Source organism: Beta vulgaris, chromosome 4 (assembly GCF_026745355.1).
Source record: "Beta vulgaris subsp. vulgaris cultivar EL10 chromosome 4, EL10.2, whole genome shotgun sequence".
In the NCBI taxonomy this organism is placed as follows: domain Eukaryota; kingdom Viridiplantae; phylum Streptophyta; class Magnoliopsida; order Caryophyllales; family Amaranthaceae; genus Beta; species Beta vulgaris.
The window spans coordinates 18,328,767-18,349,414 of record NC_079205.1 but is presented as its reverse complement, the minus strand read 5'-3'; the positions used below and the strand labels follow the sequence as shown (position 1 = coordinate 18,349,414).

Genomic DNA, 20,648 nt, shown 5'->3' with positions numbered 1-20,648 from the left:
TACATCATGAAAAGATAATTGATTTTAATATATCATAGTAGAAAGTTATGAATAACATTTCGGTAGAAACAATACAAGTTATTAAAGCCATATTCTATTAGAATCATCATATTGATTAGACCACCAAAGAACAACTGTGTTGATAATACAAACATTAAAAAGTGCAATTTCATAATAGCCAATAAATCTAATGTGATTATCAAGCACAAATGAGATTCATGTACATCCTAAATAATCTTGAACTCAATAATATCTTATAATTCATAAGTATTAGTGAATACATTCTTCATGTCTCCAAATTTTTCAACATATACAAGCATACGGTAGAACAACTCCAAACTTTGTATATGAAAATAATCTTAAAAAAATTGCATACCATTGTTATGAAAGAATGATATAAATTTTGTCTATGCATTTACTTCTTTAAGGACAAAACCCTTTTTTGGTGTAAACATTGTACACATTTCAATAAAATTAAGGTGAAAATTTCTTCATTGAGACATCAACAATCTTGAATATTCCTTGAACAATCTCGACATTCATAATAGCTTAGAAACTTAAAGGATATTAAAAAGACGAAAGAAAACATAAAAGAGTGTTTTTTTGGACTAAATTTTCTAAATTTATTGTTTCCTATTTTGCGATTCAATAAAATTAAGGTGGAAATCTGAGTTACTTTTTGTTGAATAAAAATTGAAGATCTGGATTGTATAGGGAGGGGGGAACTGTGGAAAATAGATAACTTATTTTCAATTTCATTGTAATTGATCACATTTATAATTATAATAGATTATTGTGTTAACATTTTCTTTATCTACTCATAATTTTGAAAATCATGATTTTTGGTTGAAATGGATGTTAATAATGACTATTGAAATTTATTAAATTTGTACGCAACCATTAAATAAAGTATATATTTAATTTTTTTTTTAATTATAATATCTCTATATCTAAAACAAAATCCTTGAAGCCACATGGTATGAAGTTAGAAAATTTTTCAATGAAGCTAAAAAAATTGAGTCATCAAACAAAATGGTAGATATCACTTGGTGAAGGAACAAAAAAGATTATGAAGATAATTTTAGTCAAAAAAAAAAAAAGATCAAAGGAAAGTTCAGTTGATAACATCATAACATTATGGTTCAGATTTAAGGAATTCTTTAGATCTCAATGAGAAGAAAAATAGGTAACTATTTGATAACTTAAATAAAGTTTGTAGATGATTAGGAGATTTCATTTATGCAATTATGATATATTAAAGAAGGAAGAAAGTTAGAAACTCTTTATATCTCAATAAATATATGTAAGATTATAACATAATTAAAATTAGTTTCATCATAAGTGGAGCATAATCACCTAGAACTAATGCATAACCAAGATCGAACTAGATCTATTCATCACATGAAATTTTCAAATGTAAAGAAATGGGTTGGTTATTTTATTGAAACACTTATCGAATCGTATTAATCATACTAGTATAAGTTTAAATATTGACAAATTCAAACTTGGCGTGTTAAATTACTTTAACACCTATATATTCAGATCATGATTTTATAGTGGAACTAAATGAATGTCTATAATACCCCTTTGTTCTAGAGATCGGCGATAGGTGAATGTCAAGTATAAATTGAAGTCAATATTTTTGTTCAATTTGAAGTTAATTGTATGATTAGTGGGTGGCTATGGGAATAAAATTAAAGGGATGAGGGTGGTTTATATTTAAGGTTGGTTTACATTGAGTAGGGCAAAACAATATGAAAAATAATATATGCTAAATTCCGATTTTACTAAGTTGCATAATAGAGGTGTGGTTATTTAGTGTGCATTTTGGTCGAGTAGGACCACTTTCTATTAGTAAGTTATGGTAGTTATGGTAATCATAATTCTTTATGTTATTCGCTTATAATTCTATCAAACAAAACCATAATTTTTTTTGAGTAAAATTAAAACTTTAAAATAACATGGATTATACATAATGACATCAATGATGTATTTATCTCATGCCGTTTGAGTTTTTTTTTTATTGCACGGGCTATCTCATCCCGTGCATTTTTATTAAACGTAAATTATGAATTGTTTAATTTTCTACAAAAACAAATCATATTTTCTACCAATGGGTAGCGTATTTCTTCTACTAAATTTGGTTAATTGTGGTACATGGATAATCGAACATTCATCTTCGAGGTCATAGACATGTTCAAGCTAAGGGGCTCCAAATAAAAGGAGACTATACTACTAAAATGAGAATAAAAAAAGATGGAAAAACAACCAATCAGGCGGTGGCAAGACACGGGTGGCTCAAGGAGCCAGCAACAAGAAAATCAATCACATTACTTTTTTTAGCTCGGGGAAAGGGAAATGATCATGTATCAACTATATATAATAGAAAACATATATTTGGTATTTCCTAGAGAATCATTTAAAGGGGACCTGAGTATGTCAAGAAAAGGGGAGTAATATGGTATACCCCGTATGACATTCATTCTGTCAAATGGAATAAAATTTCACTTGAATTGTGTTTTGCAATGACTATACATAAAAGTCAAAGATATCCCTATCACATATGGGTTTGTATCTCCAAGTTCGGTTTTCAGCCATAGCCAATTTCATGTGGTCATTTCTAAAGTCACGGGTAGAAAGTGTATAATAATACTGATTTGTGAGAAAGAACATGATATGTCTAATATTACAGCTAATGACATATATAAATAAGTCTTCTACAACCTAAGTGTAATGTATTTGCAAAACAACTTCATAATTACAATAAAGGAGCATTTTTTGTCTTTCTGTGTAAAGTGCATCATTGATGCTTTGTTTTTGGTTAAATATGTATAGGATAATTTTGTATTTCAATACGTCGTTCAAAGTTTATTAATTAAATATAGTATAGAGGTTAAACTCATTTGAGTTTTGAGTAGTACATAAGCGTATATTAAATCGAGTAGACGTAGAGAATCTTTTATATGCTTTTACTATAATTGGTATATAAACACGCTTATTAAATAAAAAAATTCCCGTGCATTTTTGCACGGGTCCAAAAACTAGTTATGTTATAAAGCAATAAATACACTCGTGCATTATGCACGAGTCCTAAAAATAGTTATGATCTAATAGGTATACCTAAAATTTTGTGATGAACATGTTGCACTGAAAATACACGAACATAAACTCTCAACTCTCGTATAGCAAGTTTGCAACTCAAAAATCAAAATAGTCAAACGTAAAATTCTAGGCAGCAACACGAATACGACAGCCGCCCCCAGTATATGAATAATTGAATATCATCATAAATACTACTATAATATATGGAGTCAAATTATACTCCAAAGTAAATTAACAAACTAACTACAGTGGTATGTAATTATCTCCCGTTGAATAGATTCGTCATTTCCCAACCTCCTTTCATCCATTTTTCTTAAATACAATTTTACAAAAAACTGCTCCTTTTTTCTCTTCCTTTTTGTCTGTCACTCTTTCATTACAAATTCTCTTCTCTCTCTCTCTCTCTCTCTTTCTTTCTTTCTCTCTCTTTAACTTCCACCCTGTTGTCTGTTGAATGAATGGCAAACTAAAATCAAGTCGAAGCATCTAAAATGGCGGCTTCACTCTCCAAATCTATGCTATTGTTCCAAATAGCATGCCTTTCTATCACTTTCTTTATAAAACTTAGATCCAACGCTCAACTTATTCCTCAAGATGAAGGTAAATAAATTTACCCTCTTACTCATCTTTACTGTATATTATTATGCAAATCACAAATTTATCAACACTCGCATTATTTTCACTCTATCTTATTAATATCTAGGAACTTTGTCAATAATGAAGTAAGTGCTTCGTTCTTTTAATCGCTACAGTTTGATTTTTATACTTGTTAATACTCAATTTTCAGTTTTATCTGGTATAATTTTCAACTAGTATATACTTTCTCCATTGTGATTTACTTGCAACAATGGAAGGTACAATAATTTAAGCGAGGAGAGAGAAAAAAATGACCCGTGTGATGAGTGCTATAGAAATAGAGAAAAAGAAACAACCCAAAAATAAATCCAAAATGATAAGTGTTAGAATAAATTAAAACAACCCAAAATAGGTAGAGAGTTACAACTTACAAGTATATAAAAATGGATGGTGTATATGTTAAAGTTTGTGTTATAAAAGCATACAACAAAATGAATCCCAAAATTAAACAATATCTTACATACATGCCAATTTTTGTTTGCTTTAAATAACCGGTCAAGGTGGCATATAATTAGTGGGGAAACTCACATTTTAATGATTTAAAACATTGGAAAAAAGTACAAATTTATCATCAGTTTTACTAACCTTTGAAAGGCATAGATTTAGCTATTTGTTTCTACAGTTCTTTAGTAAAATTGATATATAGTATAGTTAGTTAATAATATTATTGATATCTAATTTCTATTTGGAAATAATATCTTTAATTAACTACTATCTCCGTTTCCTAAAGATCGTCCTTATTACTATTTCTATAGATACCAAGGAAGATCCACTTGTGTGGGGTGGATAAAGTAGGAGAGAGAAAGAGGTTAAGATAAATAAACAAATAAAAAGGGATTAAAGTAGGAGAGAGAAAGGACGTAAAAATGAATTAATAATGTAATGGTGGACCATATGATAGGGACATGAGAGGATAAAAAGGGGAAAAAAAATTCCAAATAAGAAATAAAGTAAATGAGGGAAGATCTTTTGAAAACGCACTTAAACGGAAAGAGGGAAGATCTTTAAGAAACGGAGGGAGTATGTCATATCTATCAATTTTGTTTAATAAAGCCAAAAATAAATAGCTAAACCTTATATAGTTAGAAAAACTTATTTATCATATAATATCCTCTGAAAAATAGAGCATAGGTGGAAAAATTAATCATTTTATATCCTTTTTTTTTTTTTGGTGAACCATACCCGGTTTCCGAAATCTATTTTGGATCCCGATTAATCCGGATTCGAGCCGGGTCAGACCCCAATTGGGGGGAAAGCTCTCCCAACACACTCTGCTGCGTTCCCAGGCTCGAACTCGAGACCTCTAATTAAGCTAGAACAACTCCCTTACCAGTTGATCTAAGCATGTGTTGGTCATTTTATATCCTTTGATATGTATGTTTCCTCTTTGTTTTAGATTTTAATTTAGGTTCTCTTGATATTTGTTTTTGGTTTTTTTTGGGTGTGGAGTGTGGACCATCCCTGTCTCTGTGGATCAATAATGGCACCAAGTAACGTTTTACTATGTAAATGTGTACCAAATTCACATCATTTTCGTCTATAGATGTATGAATGTATCCCCATTTGTCTACCGGCAGGCTATTTTTCATTTTGTTTTTATCTAGAGGTGACAAAGAGCGAAAATGGGTCATACAGGTCAGGTCCCGTCATTACGGGGTCAATTTTGTATTCGGGTCAATTTTATCCCTTCTTTGTCGAGATATCTCTTTGAAAAATATTATGGAATAATTGATGCTACAAGTTTTAATTATGGATGGTTCAATGTCAAAGGTTCCAACTTTTGTTTATTTCAAAGTGGTCTCAAATTTTGAAGGTCCTAAAACGATTATTCAACACAATTAATATGCTAAATTGGTTAATTATATGTCACATCAAACTCATCATTGATTTCAATTAACAAAAAAATGGTTATTGGAGGAGTGTCATGTGTGTCAATTAACTTATTTAGCAATTTAATTGAGCTAAAGGACTATATTGGAAAGGGAATCCCAAATGTTCAGACCATTTTAAGATAACTAAAAGTTTAGACCTTTTATAGTAAACCTGTCATATTTGGGACTACTAATTTCAATTATTTCAAGTATTTTTTTTTTCTTTCATCTCTATGGCTATATTTTTCACAATTCACTTGACCTAAACTTAACTTATTTTTTCTGAATTGAACTTTGCTAAATTTATTTTGTTAAACTTATTTTTGCTCAATTAAATTAAACTTAGTTTAGTAAGTTGAAAATAACTTAGCCTAACGAAAATTAATTAAGCTAACTATAAATTTTGTACAATTGCATAATTTAACTAACTTTTGAAAATCATAAACTTGTTTTATTGATAAACTTTTGGCTCATTTAGCTTGTACTACCTCCATTTGTTTTTCAAAAGACAGTTGCTTTTACATAGACCTGGACACAAGGTTGGGTCGCGCCTGTTCACGGGCTTGGCCTGCTGGTTTAGGCACCGGCAAGCCGCACCGGTCCCGCAACTCATGAATGGCGGGGTCCGAGCCACTTCTTACCCAAAAAAAATATATATATACATGTGTGTATATATATGTGTGTGTCTCGTTAAAAGATTTACATAAGTAGTTGGAAGTTTGGAACCTATGTTACTTCGACACGAATATGGGTGTCGTATCCAAGTAGGGATCGGAGGATCCAACACTCTACTCTAAAAGTATGGCCGATATGGGGATACGGTCAAAAGAGTTTCTGACCAGTTTTATAGACACGAATATCATATAAGTGTAGGAAAAAAAATCCACACATCTTTTTTCTGTAAAAAAATAGTTGTAAAAGTGTTAGAAAGTAGGTAGAATTATTAACTTAGAACTAACTATGAACACTTTTTATGGTAACAACAAGAGATTACTAAAGACATATTCTCTTACCTTAATTCGTTGTAGAATTTCAAGCTATTGCTTTCATCCTAAACTTTTAAGGTTTATTTTTAAATATCACTGCAATTATTTATCTTGTCACCAGAGGGGTAGATGAGGGTGTGCAAAGAGCCCAACAGCACAGGGCCCCCAAAATTATATAGGCCCAAAATATATTATTTTGAAAATTTTACTTCACATTTGAAGAAATCACCCTTGTTTTCCGTCCTTAATAAATTTGTCTATTTATCTTTAGCTTTTCAACTTTCTATCTTTAGAACTCTAACCTTTCATCTTTATTTTGTATAAATTTAGGGGCCCAATTTTCATATTAGAACCGGGGCCTCAAAATCTTCAAGACGGCCCTGCTTGTCACAATATCAATTTTTTCTCATTAGAATTTTTTTTTATAAAAAGTAACAACCTAGGGCATCACCCGGCACATTCACCACTAGTTTGGTGTTTAATACGCGATTTTGTTGGATCGTTTTGGGTTGGCTAGTTTTTTTGTCACGTCTAGATAAAAGTAATACATTTGTTTAGAAATTATTATACAATTAATAAAAATTCGAAAGAAATACTCTTTTTGTTGGAGTTGGACATTTGTATATATAATATTTTGATTGACTATCTCACTTTTGGATTGACAGTGACAACCCTGAAAGTAATTTCTGAGAAGTTGGAGAATACATATTGGAAGGTGATCACTCAAAAATCCTGCTCTGATGGGGGTCGAAGCTTCAATAAAACCTACGCTCGTAATATTCTTAGCAACGTCACATGTGATTGTTCATTTAATAGCAGTACTCTTTGCCATGTCACACATATGTATGTTCTTCACTTATCTCAATTTTCATACTTTTTGATCTCAAGTCCCTTGCTCTACAATGCATGCATGGCATATTTGTTAAATGCTCTCGTATGTATTATTCATACTAGTAATTGAGCTAATCTGTCCAATGTTAGAAATATTTTCTCATAAAATTGTCAGCTCGCTCTTCTTTCTCCTTCCTTTCCTTCCTCTTCCTTCGCTTTCCCTCATGTAGTTTTCCCTTACCTTCTTCTACCCACCCCCCCTCTCCTTCCCCCTACCTTTCCTTCCATAATTGCAACCAAACAATGTGTTATAAATACTAAATCTAACTCCGTTTAGGATATGTTTGGAGTTGGATAACACATTAAAGGGTCGTTTGGTTCAAAGTATGGAATTGAAAGAAAATGGAAACGAATAGAGGAGATGAATGGTAATAATAATTGTTACCTTTATTAGATGTGGTTCAAGTCATGAAATGGAAATGGAATGGTATTCATTACCACCATATAATGCATTTTGTTACTTTAGGGGGGAGGGAAAGGTAACAATTTGGGGAGTCCATTATCACCAAGTAATGGTAATAGCTTGATGAGGGCTTGTACCAAACAAAAAGAAAGGAAATCGGTAATTGATTTCATTTCCTGGAGCCCAAAAATCATGAACCAAACATGCTGAAAGGGGGCGTTTGATTCAAATAGAGGAATGGAAAGGGAAGGGAATCAAATAGAGGAGAGGAATGGTAATGATAATTGTTACTTTTATTTGGTGTTTTTTTTTGGAAAGAATACTTTTATTTGGTGTTTGGTTCAATAATGGAAAGGAATTACTTGTAAGGGAATGGAAAGGAATCACTTGTGATGGAATGGAAAGAATTTTGTTACTCTAATTTGGAAGTAACATTTTGGGGGTTTGGGTTACCCTCAAGTGGTAATGGTTAACCCAGTATCCAAACCAAACAAGTAGTAATGGATTCATATTATTGAATCTGTTTTCAAGCCCCAAAAAAGCTCAACCAAACAAGGCCTAAGGGGGTAACAAAAGAAAAAACTTAATGGAGAATGAAGGGGTGGTAGATACTAGATGGGATGTGGAAGTGATTCTGTAAGAGCAGGGAATTATCTATCCTTCCTTGATCTAAATCATGTCTCCTATCACCACCTGAATTTATCTTCATTAATTTACTATAATTCCAAGCATACCGTCAGCTTGTACTAATGTGTTAGGAATTTTTTTAGAAAAGAGACTTAAAAGGTGGTGAGACAGAAGTCTAAGTTTTATCATCAAGATAAACAAAACAGGCATATTAAGTATTTGGAATTCAGCTGAAATTGCTGGATATATAATTAGAATTACTTTGTTATATGATCAAACAAGGCACTGAGCTTGCTCTACTTCTCCATATATGTTATTTATACTCTTCAATTTACCTTAGCTACCCGTTGTCAAAATTTTCACACATCAACATGGGTGTGGTTACTTAAACAATTTATTTTCGTCCAAAATTATGGAAGTTTTCATAAAATAAACTAGCTAGACACAGTCACATACCTGAGTCCTACATGGGTATTCAAGTCCAAGTGACATGGTTGTCTAGTAACATATCAGGAACTGTGAGTTCTGATAGCATTCTGACAGAACTTCTATGATAGGTTGCTGGCTATTTTATATGCTCAAACTCAATCTCAAGGGTTATATGTTATTGCTATGAATGTGGGACTGAAAATATCTGTCTTGTGAGGTTGATTTCTCTTATCCATTCCCTCTTCCTTCTATGGATTGTTTTTATTCTTTTTGCAGTCAGTTGAAGGGTCTGAATCTTACTGGTTTGCTTCCAGAAGAATTTGGAGACCTTACTCATCTGCAAGAAATGTAAGTTGCCAATTCTCAAGCAATGTAGTGAAAAGAACCAGCTAACTGCTTGTTCTTTTGTTATTTTTGTCATTGTTATTTGCTATCTGATCACAATCATCACATATGGACTGAGTATGCTGATGCATGTAATGCAGTGACCTCTCCAGAAACTATGTTAGTGGACCCATCCCCAAAAGTTTGTCGAAGATCCCACTTGTCACCTTGTAAGTATCGATTGAACATTCCAACTTAATTGAGTGTGTAGATTCTTTAGGATTTTTATGATTGTTTCTGAAGGTCATATTATGATTCCATATTTGTTGCAGATCACTTCTGGGGAACCATAATACTGGTCCTATCCCAGAAAATATTGGACAAATTACGACCCTGGAGGAGTTGTAAGTCGTGTTATTTCACTTTGACATATAGTATATTATATGATCTGCAATCAGTAATCTTTTGTTTGGATGTTGCTCTTTTCTTAACATGGTTTTTTCCAGGATCTTAGAAGACAACCAACTAGGAGGACCTTTGCCGAAGAGCCTTGGAAATTTGAAAAACTTGAGAAGATTGTAAGTCCAGTTTTCCTTTTTTGAGAAACTTTTTCATCATAAACAAGTTTTTTAGGTTATCCCAAGGATAAGCGAAAATAATAAAGCAAGTGACACTTTTATAATAAAGACCAAAATTATATGCATTGCAAAAATTGAATATTGAGTCTATAACTTAGCGATTATCCATCATTTTGTATATATCTAAGCGATTATCCAAGAATTTCCCCTTGATTTTATTATGTATGCTGAAAGCTTGAAACTTCAATATTATGAATAATACTTGAGTTTTAATTGTACTTGAACATAAGATGATACAAGCTACTAATCAGTTTAGTACTTTTGTAGTATGCATACTTCAAAACATTCATCGTAACTTTTGGGTTGCAACTTTTAGTTGATCATCATATTGTTGTGTTCTAATTGCAAACTCTTTGTGTTTTTTCTGCAGGGTGCTCGCTGGAAACTTTTTTAATGGAACAATACCTGATACATTTGTCAAGCTGAAGAACCTCACAGAATTGTGAGTTCCTAGTGTAAATTTGGAAACTTAATCAGTCTAAACTTTTGTTACCTAATCAGTCTTAACTTTTATTACTATGTACTACTTGCAGAAGACTCAGTGGAAATGCTATTTCTGGAAAGATACCTGATTTCCTCGCCATTTTGACCAGCCTTCAATCTTTGTGAGTGTACTAGTCTTGATTTCAACAACGTTAAGAGTTAGAAACTACAGTTAAGATTTATTTCGTATTGTTGCTAATTGGTGATTATATCTTTTATACCTTATAGTGATATTCAAGGCACTTCAATGGAGGGGCCTATTCCATCTACTTTTTCCAATTTGACGAATTTGCAAATTTTGTGAGTATTATACTTCATCTGCTTGTATAGCTCAAGACTATTAGCCAGATGTTGGAAATAGAACAAAACATTGAGGAGCTTTCTGTGAACCGCTAAATCTCACATAATCTAATACAAGTATAAAGTAACTAATTATACAATCTAACAAGCAAATAGTAATTTGATAAATTTACTTTGATTTTCAGGAGAATTTCAGATCTTAATACAAGAAGTATAAGTTTCCCAAACTTAACAGATATGAAGAATTTGACGTATTTGTGAGTATTCATTTACATGATTTTAATTTTGACATAAATTTGAGCAAGTTAATTTCAACGTTTGTGTTTATGTGTTCAGGGTACTCAGAAACTGCTCAATTACTGGTCCGATTCCCAACTTTGTTGGAAACTTGGCAAATTTGAAGCTCATGTGAGTTCTAATACAATCCGCCATGGATTAGATCCACAGCTTATACTTTCTCTGTTCAGATTGAGTTGTAACATGGGGGATAGGTACATCAATTAAGGTGAGGAGAGAGATAGAGATACAACGGATACTCATGTGATGAGGAGAGGCATAGAGAAATATTATATAAAATAGGTAACATTAACTGATTTGAAACAACTAAAAATAGAGAGTGCTGCAACTAAAAGAAAATGGACGAAGTATATGTTAACATACACTATATAGTAAACTGTAAAATGTGTTGTCGATCTCTTTGGTCTATAAAAATGGTAACATTATTTTATCTCTTTGATAGAGACCTGAGTTACAATCGATTGAGTGGTCAAATACCAGAATCAATGCAACCCTTACCACTTAATTACCTGTAAGCCAAAATACTCACATTTTGATTGCTCCAGTCCTTATTTATTTTGCAAATGCTTGTTTTAGATGCCGAATCATATTATTGATGCAGGTTCTTAACAAACAACTCGTTATCTGGAATATTACCAAGTTGGATATTGAACAGCAAGCAGTACTTGTCAGACTTCTTATCTCTTCAGTTGTCATGTATTATTACTGTAGTTCTCCAAACAAAGCAAATCTTATAATGTCAATCTTCTTGCTGCAGCGACGTGTCTTATAACAATTTCACCGGATCATCGCCAGCTAGTTGCCAGCAATCAAATGTGTAAGATCTTCTGCGATGTTTTCCAGCTCTCCCTCTTCAGCTTCTATTCAGCACCATAAATCTCGTTCTCCCTTTCTATTATGCAACAGGAACCTTGTGGCCAGCTATTCGTCTGCAAAGAGCAATGTGTAAGCTCTCCTTGCTACTACTTCTTCTTTATATGCTGAATGATAATAGTCATCAGTGTAATAACTTTGTTTCTACTGAACCAAATTTTGATCATCCAGAGTAAATTGGTGCTTGAGGAGGGACCTTCCTTGCTCCACTAAACCCCAACGTAAGAAGTTACAAGAGTTTTTTCAAAATTTGTGAACTGTTGCACTTAACCACTTAGTGATCTAATGGCCCACTATGGTAATATAACCAAGATATACGTAAGTTTGCAAAGAAAGTCTCAAGTCCATACACATGGAGGGACCCTCTCATATGGTGGTAACGAGATCTTTTGAAGAAAAGTAGGTGGTCGTAGATAAGCGAGCACTACCATTGATATTTGATTAGACTTCGCAAATATACATATAAATATATTACCAGTACCGCCATTTACTATGCTCCACCAAATAGGCCATAGATACACAGAACTTTGCTGTAAGCATAACCTTATTATTTACTAGTAGTAGCAAAAAGGAAGAAAAAACTAAGTTTAAGGTTCTTTGTCATGCTTCCACGTTTCTGCAGATTATTCTTTGTTCATCAATTGTGGTGGCAATAAGATGAACTTTCAAAGGAACGAATATGAAGAGGACTCTTCTCCTGGAGGCCCTTCCACTTTCTTTGCAAACGGGGAAAAGTGGGCTTACAGTAGTACAGGAGCTTTTCTTTATACTGAACAAGCTAACTTCTTGGCAATGGAAACATCCAACCCCAATGTGACGGACATTTACCAAACAGCTCGCTTGGCACCTTTGTCACTCAAATATTACGGCCTTTGCTTACTACAAGGAAGTTACAAAGTGAAGCTTCACTTTGCTGAGATAATGTTTTCCGATGATGGGACTTTTGACAACAATGGCAGGCGCTTCTTTGATGTGGCAATTCAGGTGCTTCAAGAGTTCACCATTTCTTTTTCTCCTTTTTCTATGAATTTAGTTATTTATGTGCTTGGTTTTTGGGGTTCTGACAGGGGGATGTAAAGCTCAAGGATTTCGACATAGAGGCAGCAGCTGGAGGTGCTGGCAAGCCAGTAACTAGGGAGTTTGATGTCTATGTTAACGGGAGCACACTTGAAATCTACTTATACTGGGCTGGAAGAGGAACAACAGGTTCTCCTGATAGGGGAGCATACGGACCCCTTATATCTGGGATTTCAGTGACACCTAGTGAGTCAATAGTCTATTTGAAGCACTATTTCTTGCTTATAGTATATGATTTTCATTGTTTGATATATATCTATTATCTTGCAGACTTCAAAATTAAGAAAAAAGGAGTATTGTCTGCTGGAGCTATTGCTGGAATTGTGCTTGCTTCATGTGCCATTGTTGTAGCAGTCCCCGTATTTCTGTGGTTGACAGGTTACTTATGTGGAAAAGACCAAGAAGATGAAGGTAACTCCGCGTACAGTTCTGTTTTGAGTTGGCTTTTTTTTTTTTTTTTTTGAGAGAAAGGAGCGAGTTGGCTTTAATGTTGTTCTGAATAACGGTACTTCTGCATATATAATATAGTGAAAATTCAATCATTCGTATCTAATTCATTCTGATGTTAATGTGGGATTTTTTAGCCTACAAATTGGACTATTTTGCATCCAAAAGACAGATTCTTTGACTCATGAAATATATGCTTTTTTTTTGGTGTGATGTTTGAGAGTCAAAACGAACAGTAAGTTTTCAAAGATCAAACTTTTTTTTCCTGCATCAGGCATTCTATAGCAAGAAAACCACCATCAATTTTATTCTCTTAGTATAACTAAATTCCTTATTATTATTTTTATGACAGAACTCCGAAAGTTAGGTACGGGATATTTTACCTTGAAGCAGATTAAAGCAGCAACAGATGACTTTGATCACAGAAACAAAATCGGTGAAGGAGGTTTTGGGCCCGTGTTCAAGGTAAAACATGTTTCATTTTCTTCATAAAAAAGCCATTTGACAGCCGCTTCAGTACACTTACAAATCGAAATTACAGTTTTAGAACAGAAGCATGTTTGGAGTTTGGACAAGCTTTTATTTGTTTTTTCTTTTCTCAAATTTATATTTGGTGATTTCAGGGTGTACTACCAGATAGTAAAGTGATTGCTGTCAAGCAGCTTTCTTCCAAATCGAAGCAAGGAAATCGTGAATTTGTCAATGAGATAGGCATGATCTCTGCCTTACAACACCCAAATCTAGTGAAGCTTTATGGGTGTTGTATTGAAGGAAAAGAACTATTGCTTGTTTATGAATACATGGAAAACAACTCTCTGGCCCGTGCATTGTTTGGCAAGTCCCTTTTTTAGATCCTCATACTTCATGAAACAAGCTTATTTGTACTTGAATGTTTTTGGTATTTAAATGCAAACATTTTAGGTAGAGAGAATCAGAAGTTACAATTGGACTGGCAAACAAGAATGAGTATCTGCTTGGGCATTGCGAAAGGATTAGCATATCTACATGAGGAGTCAAGGCTCAAAATTGTTCACAGAGACATTAAGGCAACCAATGTGCTACTTGATAAGGAGTTAAACGCTAAAATTTCAGACTTCGGTCTGGCGAAACTTGATGAAGATGAAAATACTCATATCAGTACGAGAATTGCTGGAACAATGTAAGTTCGATCATCTTTTACCTCCTCTAGCACACTTGCAATTTTTTTCCTTTTTATCGTATTATAGATTTTTGTTGTTATTATTTAATTATTCTGTATTAAGGCTTGATCATTCATATCTTCTTGTTAAAAAGGAAATAGTATTACACATCGACTTTTCTAACAAAGGAATTAATGCTTTTATCTTTGATTCTCCAGAGGTTATATGGCCCCTGAATATGCAATGAGAGGTTATCTTACGGATAAAGCAGACGTATATAGCTTTGGAGTTGTCGTACTTGAGATTGTCAGTGGGACTAGCAACACGAGTTATAGGCCAAAGGAAGAGTTTGTGTACCTTCTTGATTGGGTAATTCACTGTTCACTTGTCATCTAAACAACTAAATTATTTTCATTGTTCTTTAAAAAATAATAATAATATAGGGGCCTAATACATATTTAAGATTCACCTTGTTTTTCGTTTGCGACTTTGAAGGCCTATGTCTTACAAGAACAAGGAAATCTTCTAGAGCTTGTGGATCCAAGTCTAGGCTCAAGTTACTCAAAAGAAGAAGCATTGAGGTTGCTAAACATAGCACTATTATGTACCAATCCATCTCCTAGTCTTAGACCTTCAATGTCTTCAGTCATGAGTATGATTGAAGGCCAAAGCCCGGTCCAAGCACCCATTGTCAAACGTACCGGAATGAACGATGAGTTAAGGTTCAGAGCTTTTGAGAGATTGTCACAAGACAGTCAAACTCATGTCTCAGGTAGCTCGATGTCAAGCCATGTACAGAGGAGCATGTCGATAGATGGTCCGTGGACAGATTCTTCAATTTCCATGCATAGCAAGGATGAGTTCAGTGTAAAATCACCCTCAACATCAAAGCTGCTTCCTGATAATGTTGATTAAAGTCGGAATAATATGAGCAACTGTATGTAAGAAGTTTCTTTGGTAAAGGTAAAACATCAGGAAATAGTTGGCTTGAAGTAACGACTAGTATTTAGTTAGTGTTAGTCTTATCTACAGAGAACAGTTCACTAATTATAATCCAACGTCCACCAAAACCATCTCCATCGGAAAGAAATGGACATTGTTTTAAAATCCTCTAATCTGCTTGTTTGAATTTCTTGTTTCCACTGACTTTTAGGAATAATTTCCTTTTTTTTGTTTTATTATTCTTGTAGATAAGGAATAGTAATGACTTGCTGATGATATGGTATGTGATATATTTAACAGATTTCCTTAACTAATAATAACTATTAATCACAAATTCTTATACACGGCCGGTTACATCTATAATTTCTCGTGTGGCCGGCCCATATATAAGGCCAAGCAGAGAACATAACCCTTTGCATGCGCCTTTCACCGTTATGCGTTCCTCTTTTCCTCTCTTTTCTAATCTCCTTCTTTTCCCTCTCTCCTCTACTTCACTTGTTCTAACCTCACCAAATCAGCAAGCTCAAAAACTGGAGTAATTTCGCAAATGAAATCGCCAGCAAGAAGACATCAAAACGGAAGAAAAGCAAGATAGAGGAGAAACATTACCAGATTGAGAGGAAATTAAGTTCAATAATTTCTGCAACTAAACTCTTTGTTGGAAGTTCAACAATTAATACCTCAAAGTGAGGAGTGGAAAAACAAAGTAAAAGGCTCTTGTCCCACATTGGAAAAACAGCTTTGCTCCACCTTGTTTATTAATAGGAGTTCCTTAGCACTACTTGTTAGATAGAGTGTTAGCGAGCGCAGCGTGGGCTGTGGGTCTGCGGTCCGTTTTAGATTTCCTTCTTTTATTTTGTCGTAAATCACCAGAATCTCGGATTGCCTTCTTTGACAAATTCTGGAACCGTTGATAGCAAGATTTCCGGAACCTAATTGATTCCCTTTCCTTATCGCCAGCCTTCCGTTTTTTTTATCTTTGGAGCCTTGTAAAAAGGCTGTTTTCTCTTCAATCTATATACAAAAAATTACTCTAAAAAATACTTCTCCACAAAATATTTTCTTCTGGTTTTCGGCTACTTCTGATCTCCATCCGAGGTGTGTGAGTGCACACATATCTTGGAGTCGTGCTAATCCCGGAGGATGATCGCTTGGTTTCTACTGCACCAGGGTAGCGCGAAATCGTCTTTTAGGACAGTGGTTATCCACGACACGACAATCTGGTCTTCGTTCACGCTTCAACAGATAAATATAATTTTCGGTTTTATTTCTAACACTCTTTCTCTCTCATCGGCAAGCTTAGGTTTAATATGACGTTATAGAGGAGTAGCCGCAGCTTTTTCTGGTGATAAGAGAGATTATCTTTGGCTGTAAAACTAGATCTACTGGTAACACTATGTTTTCGAGCACTTCGTCATTGTTGACAGAGAATTTGATGAGGGAGAATTTAATTTGATGAGAGAGAAGCTGGGTGTAGGAAAAAAAATAATGGAGGAATTTGACCGTATACGTGAAGTGTGAAAAGTTGCAAAATATTTGAGGGATTTGAGTTTTGAAATGTGAAATGCTGAACAATTTATTAATATGTAATTCTATTATTAGATTCCTAGGTGTTGGTGATGATGATAAACATGATGGTGGTGGTGGTGATGTCGAAATACTTGAAATTGATGAAAATGGTAAAACTGTTGCAGCAACTAACTCTGAGCAAGAGTTGAATAGGTCTTCAAAAAGTAGCTTGAGATAAAAGAGTAGTGTTGGTTAATGGATAGTGTGGTGAGTGGTGTATGTTAAGCCTTGAAATTTGAATGTTGATTAATTATTAAGGGAGAAGAGTTGAGAATACAATGAGTAACCCTATGTATTTATATGAGTAACCCATTTTATTTACATAAGTACCTGATTTTGTCGATGAGAGTAACCCACTTTAAATTATTATATGAGTAACCCGATTTTTTTTTTCAGTTGCCTCGTTTAGTTTTTGGAGTATTTAATTCTATGAGTAACTTATTTTAATCATATGAGTAACCTATTTTAATCATATGAGTAAACTAGTTTAACCATATGAGTAGCCTAATTTTTTCATATCAGTAACCTCATTTATTCATACCAGTAACCCCATTTATTCATACCAGTAACTCCATTTAATCATATGAGTAACCCCATTTTGTTCACATAAGTAATTTCATTTTGTTTGTAAGAGTACTACTTCTATTGTTACGTGTAACCTTAAAATATTATATAAGTAACCTAATTATTTTTTACAGTAACTTCTTTAATTTTTGGAGTAATCTTATTTAGTCCTATGAGTAACTTATTTTAATCATACGAATAATCTAGTTTAATCATATGAAATAACCTCATTTATTTATACTAGTAACCTCATTTATTCATATAAGTAACCCCAAATATTTACAAAAGTAACCTCCATTTATCAATAAGAGCATCCATATCTATTCATACGAGTAACTCAAAATGTTCACAAAACGACCATCATTTATCCAAATGAGTGACCTCATTCATTGATAAGTGTAAACTGATTAATTAGTAACCTCATTTATCCATCTATCCAAATGAGTAACACCATTCTTTCGTAAGAGTAACACCATTCTTTCGTAAGAGTAACCCCAATTATTAATATGAGTAATCTCATTCGTTCATAAGAGTAAACTCATTTAATCATACGATGATGATACTTAACCGTACGAGTAACTCTCATTTATTCATACAAGTAACCAGCTCATTCGTTCATAAAAGCAACCTCGCTTAACTATTTGATCATACAAGTAACCCCTTCTATTGGTACGCGTAACCTTATTATATGAGTAATGTAACACCCCGACAATTCTCTATTTCTCAAAATACCTTTTCAATATAAAACTTAGAGAATTATCAAAGTATTATCGCCTGTGTGATAACGTATCGACTTATTCAGAATTTTACAGCGGAAGACATAATAAATAAACTTTAGAAATAAAAGTTATGAGTAACCTCGTTTAATCATACTAGTAAACACATTTATTTATACATGTAACCTCATTTAATCATACGAGTAATCCAATTGTTCACATAAGTAATCCCTTATTTATTAATATGAGTAACCTCGTTCATTTATAAAGAGTAACCTTATTTATTCATATTAGTAACCTCATTTAATCACGAGTGACCTCATTTTGTTCACATAAGTAACTCCATTTTATTTGCATCAGTAACCCCAATTGTTCATACAAGTAACCCCCATAAATTATTAATACGAGCTGAGTAACCTCATTCGTTCGTAAGGAGTATCCCCATTTAATCATATGAGTAACCTCATTTTGTTCACATAAGTAAGTCCATTTTATTTGCATTAATAACCCAATTGTTCTTACAAGTAACCTCCACTTATTAATATGAGTAACCTCATTCGTTCCCAAGGAGTAACCCCATTTATTCATACTAGTAACCTCATCTAATCATATGAGTAACCTCATTTTGTTCAAATAAGTAACCCCATTTTATTCGTATTAGTAACATCAATTGTTCATACAAGTTACCTTCACTTATTAATACTAGTAACCTTATTCGTTCATAAGAAGTAACCTCATTTATTCATACTAATAATTTCATTTAATCATATGAGTGCCTGATCAAAAGCTCGATTCCGATAAGAAAACGAGTGAGGTATGACCATTTGAAAAGAAGCTGACTGGTTGACAGGGTGTCTCGTACGCGGATACCCCTATAATTTCGCGTGTAACCGGCACATGCAAGACGTGCTATTATTAGTATCATGTTGGGTTTTATATTTTATTTATTATGTAGTACTCAGCTTTGCTGATTACGAGCTTTTCTGTATGTCGATAATGGACGTGTCTTATTGATCCTGTGATTATCCAATTGGTGAGCAGTCTCTCAGGATCAATTAGCATCGACCATTTCATGACTGAAGATGATGCATCATGAGTTTGGGTTTGTGGAGAGCTTGTGTTTAGTTATTTAATACTTTTATAATTTGAATTTAGTTATGGTTTGAATAGTTGACTTTTAAGTTGGTTTGGCTTTTAGTTTGGTTTGGTTTGGAGTTGACTTTATGGCTGACTAAGTTATTACATTTCAAAGTTTTTTACTATTTCTGCTGCAAAATTCTAAATAAGTCGATACGTTATCACGCGGGGGATAATGCTTTGATAATTCTTTAATATTTATATGAAAAAAGTATTTTAGAAAATAGATTATTATTGGAATGTTAAAGTATCATTAATCTTTAATTAAAGGTGCTTAATAATCAGGCTATTACACATACTTTTCTCAAGATCTATTTATCAAAACCCTGACCTAAATATGAACATAACACTTTCAAGGTGATCGTGTGGTAGATATCGATAGAGGAATCATGAGGTGTGATTCTAGGACTTCGTTCGTTCATACAAGTACGCTATAAAAGATCTGTCCTATAATATAGTGCTTGTTTCTTTTTTACACGGTCTCTTTAAGACGTAACTTTGACTTTAGTATCTTCAATTCCGTATTAATAAAAAATATAAAAAGCTGATATCTATACTAATATATTAAATGGCGTGCGTAAACCAGGAGCGGTGCCACGTGGCGCTCTCCCTAGGGAGTTTTAGTTTATGTAATCCATGTACAATAGAAAAATTAGAAATTGCATAGTATAGGTTTTGATCCCATGACCTCACGCTCATGTACTAAAATTTTAACCACTAGACCAAGTTGTATTTAGTGCTATCTTATCAAAGTATAATATTAATAAATAAAAATTTTCTGACCCGGGGCATAGCCCGGGACTAATAACTAGTTATGAAATTACACATTGAGACGAATCTAACAAGATTCCACATGAATACGTTTTTTTATATATACAAATGAGAATATTTGGTAAAATATTTTAAAGTTTGACCCACCAAAAATGAAGTAGGCACTATATTATAGGACGGAGGGGGTAATTAATTGTACGACATTTAATAAGTTGAATTATACATTGATCTTGGATTAAAGGTTGTTTACGTGATGACAAATGAAGTTACTATGGCGCCTGATCATGGATCTAAATAATGTGTGGGTCAACATAATCTCTTCTAAATACTTGGGAAAAGATTTATTTTCTTATTGGCCTTCAGCTAACGCCTCGTGGCAATATAAAAACTTATGGTCTGTTCTCTTCGGTATAAAACAGCTGAATT

At 33.3% G+C, this 20,648-nt stretch overlaps 1 protein-coding gene across 3 annotated transcripts; it reads left to right on the top strand.

Moving 5' to 3' along the window:
- The first annotated feature begins 3,350 nt into the window (after positions 1–3,350).
- LOC104891310 (probable LRR receptor-like serine/threonine-protein kinase At1g53430) lies at positions 3,351–15,741 on the top strand. Of its 3 annotated transcripts, none has more exons than XM_057394226.1 (24): positions 3,351–3,702; positions 7,261–7,438; positions 9,222–9,293; positions 9,431–9,499; positions 9,602–9,673; positions 9,776–9,847; positions 10,278–10,349; positions 10,441–10,512; positions 10,619–10,690; positions 10,876–10,947; positions 11,027–11,098; positions 11,430–11,498; positions 11,589–11,654; positions 11,745–11,804; positions 11,894–11,932; positions 12,032–12,081; positions 12,483–12,844; positions 12,928–13,123; positions 13,208–13,348; positions 13,737–13,849; positions 14,008–14,222; positions 14,310–14,543; positions 14,742–14,892; positions 15,019–15,741. In XM_057394226.1, exons 1-24 carry the CDS (start codon positions 3,594–3,596, stop codon positions 15,436–15,438), a joined length of 3,048 nt encoding a protein of 1,015 aa, XP_057250209.1. In that variant the 5' UTR covers positions 3,351–3,593; the 3' UTR covers positions 15,439–15,741. The 3 variants fall into 3 exon arrangements, with proteins under 3 accessions (XP_057250209.1, XP_010675288.2, XP_057250211.1); XM_010676986.4 differs by having other exon boundaries at positions 3,353–3,702; positions 14,008–14,218; positions 14,306–14,543; XM_057394228.1 differs by lacking the exon at positions 11,430–11,498 and having other exon boundaries at positions 3,353–3,702; positions 14,008–14,218; positions 14,306–14,543.
- Positions 15,742–20,648: the final 4,907 nt, after the last annotated feature.

Bases quoted from the DNA above. Each gene is read 5' to 3' on its own strand.
- LOC104891310 (XM_057394226.1), top strand. From the start codon at position 3,594: ATGGCGGCTTCACTCTCCAAATCTATGCTATTGTTCCAAATAGCATGC. The intron at 9,294-9,430 runs GTAAGTTGCCAA...CATGTAATGCAG, and splicing joins CTTACTCATCTGCAAGAAAT to TGACCTCTCCAGAAACTATG. The intron at 9,500-9,601 runs GTAAGTATCGAT...TATTTGTTGCAG, and splicing joins AAGATCCCACTTGTCACCTT to ATCACTTCTGGGGAACCATA.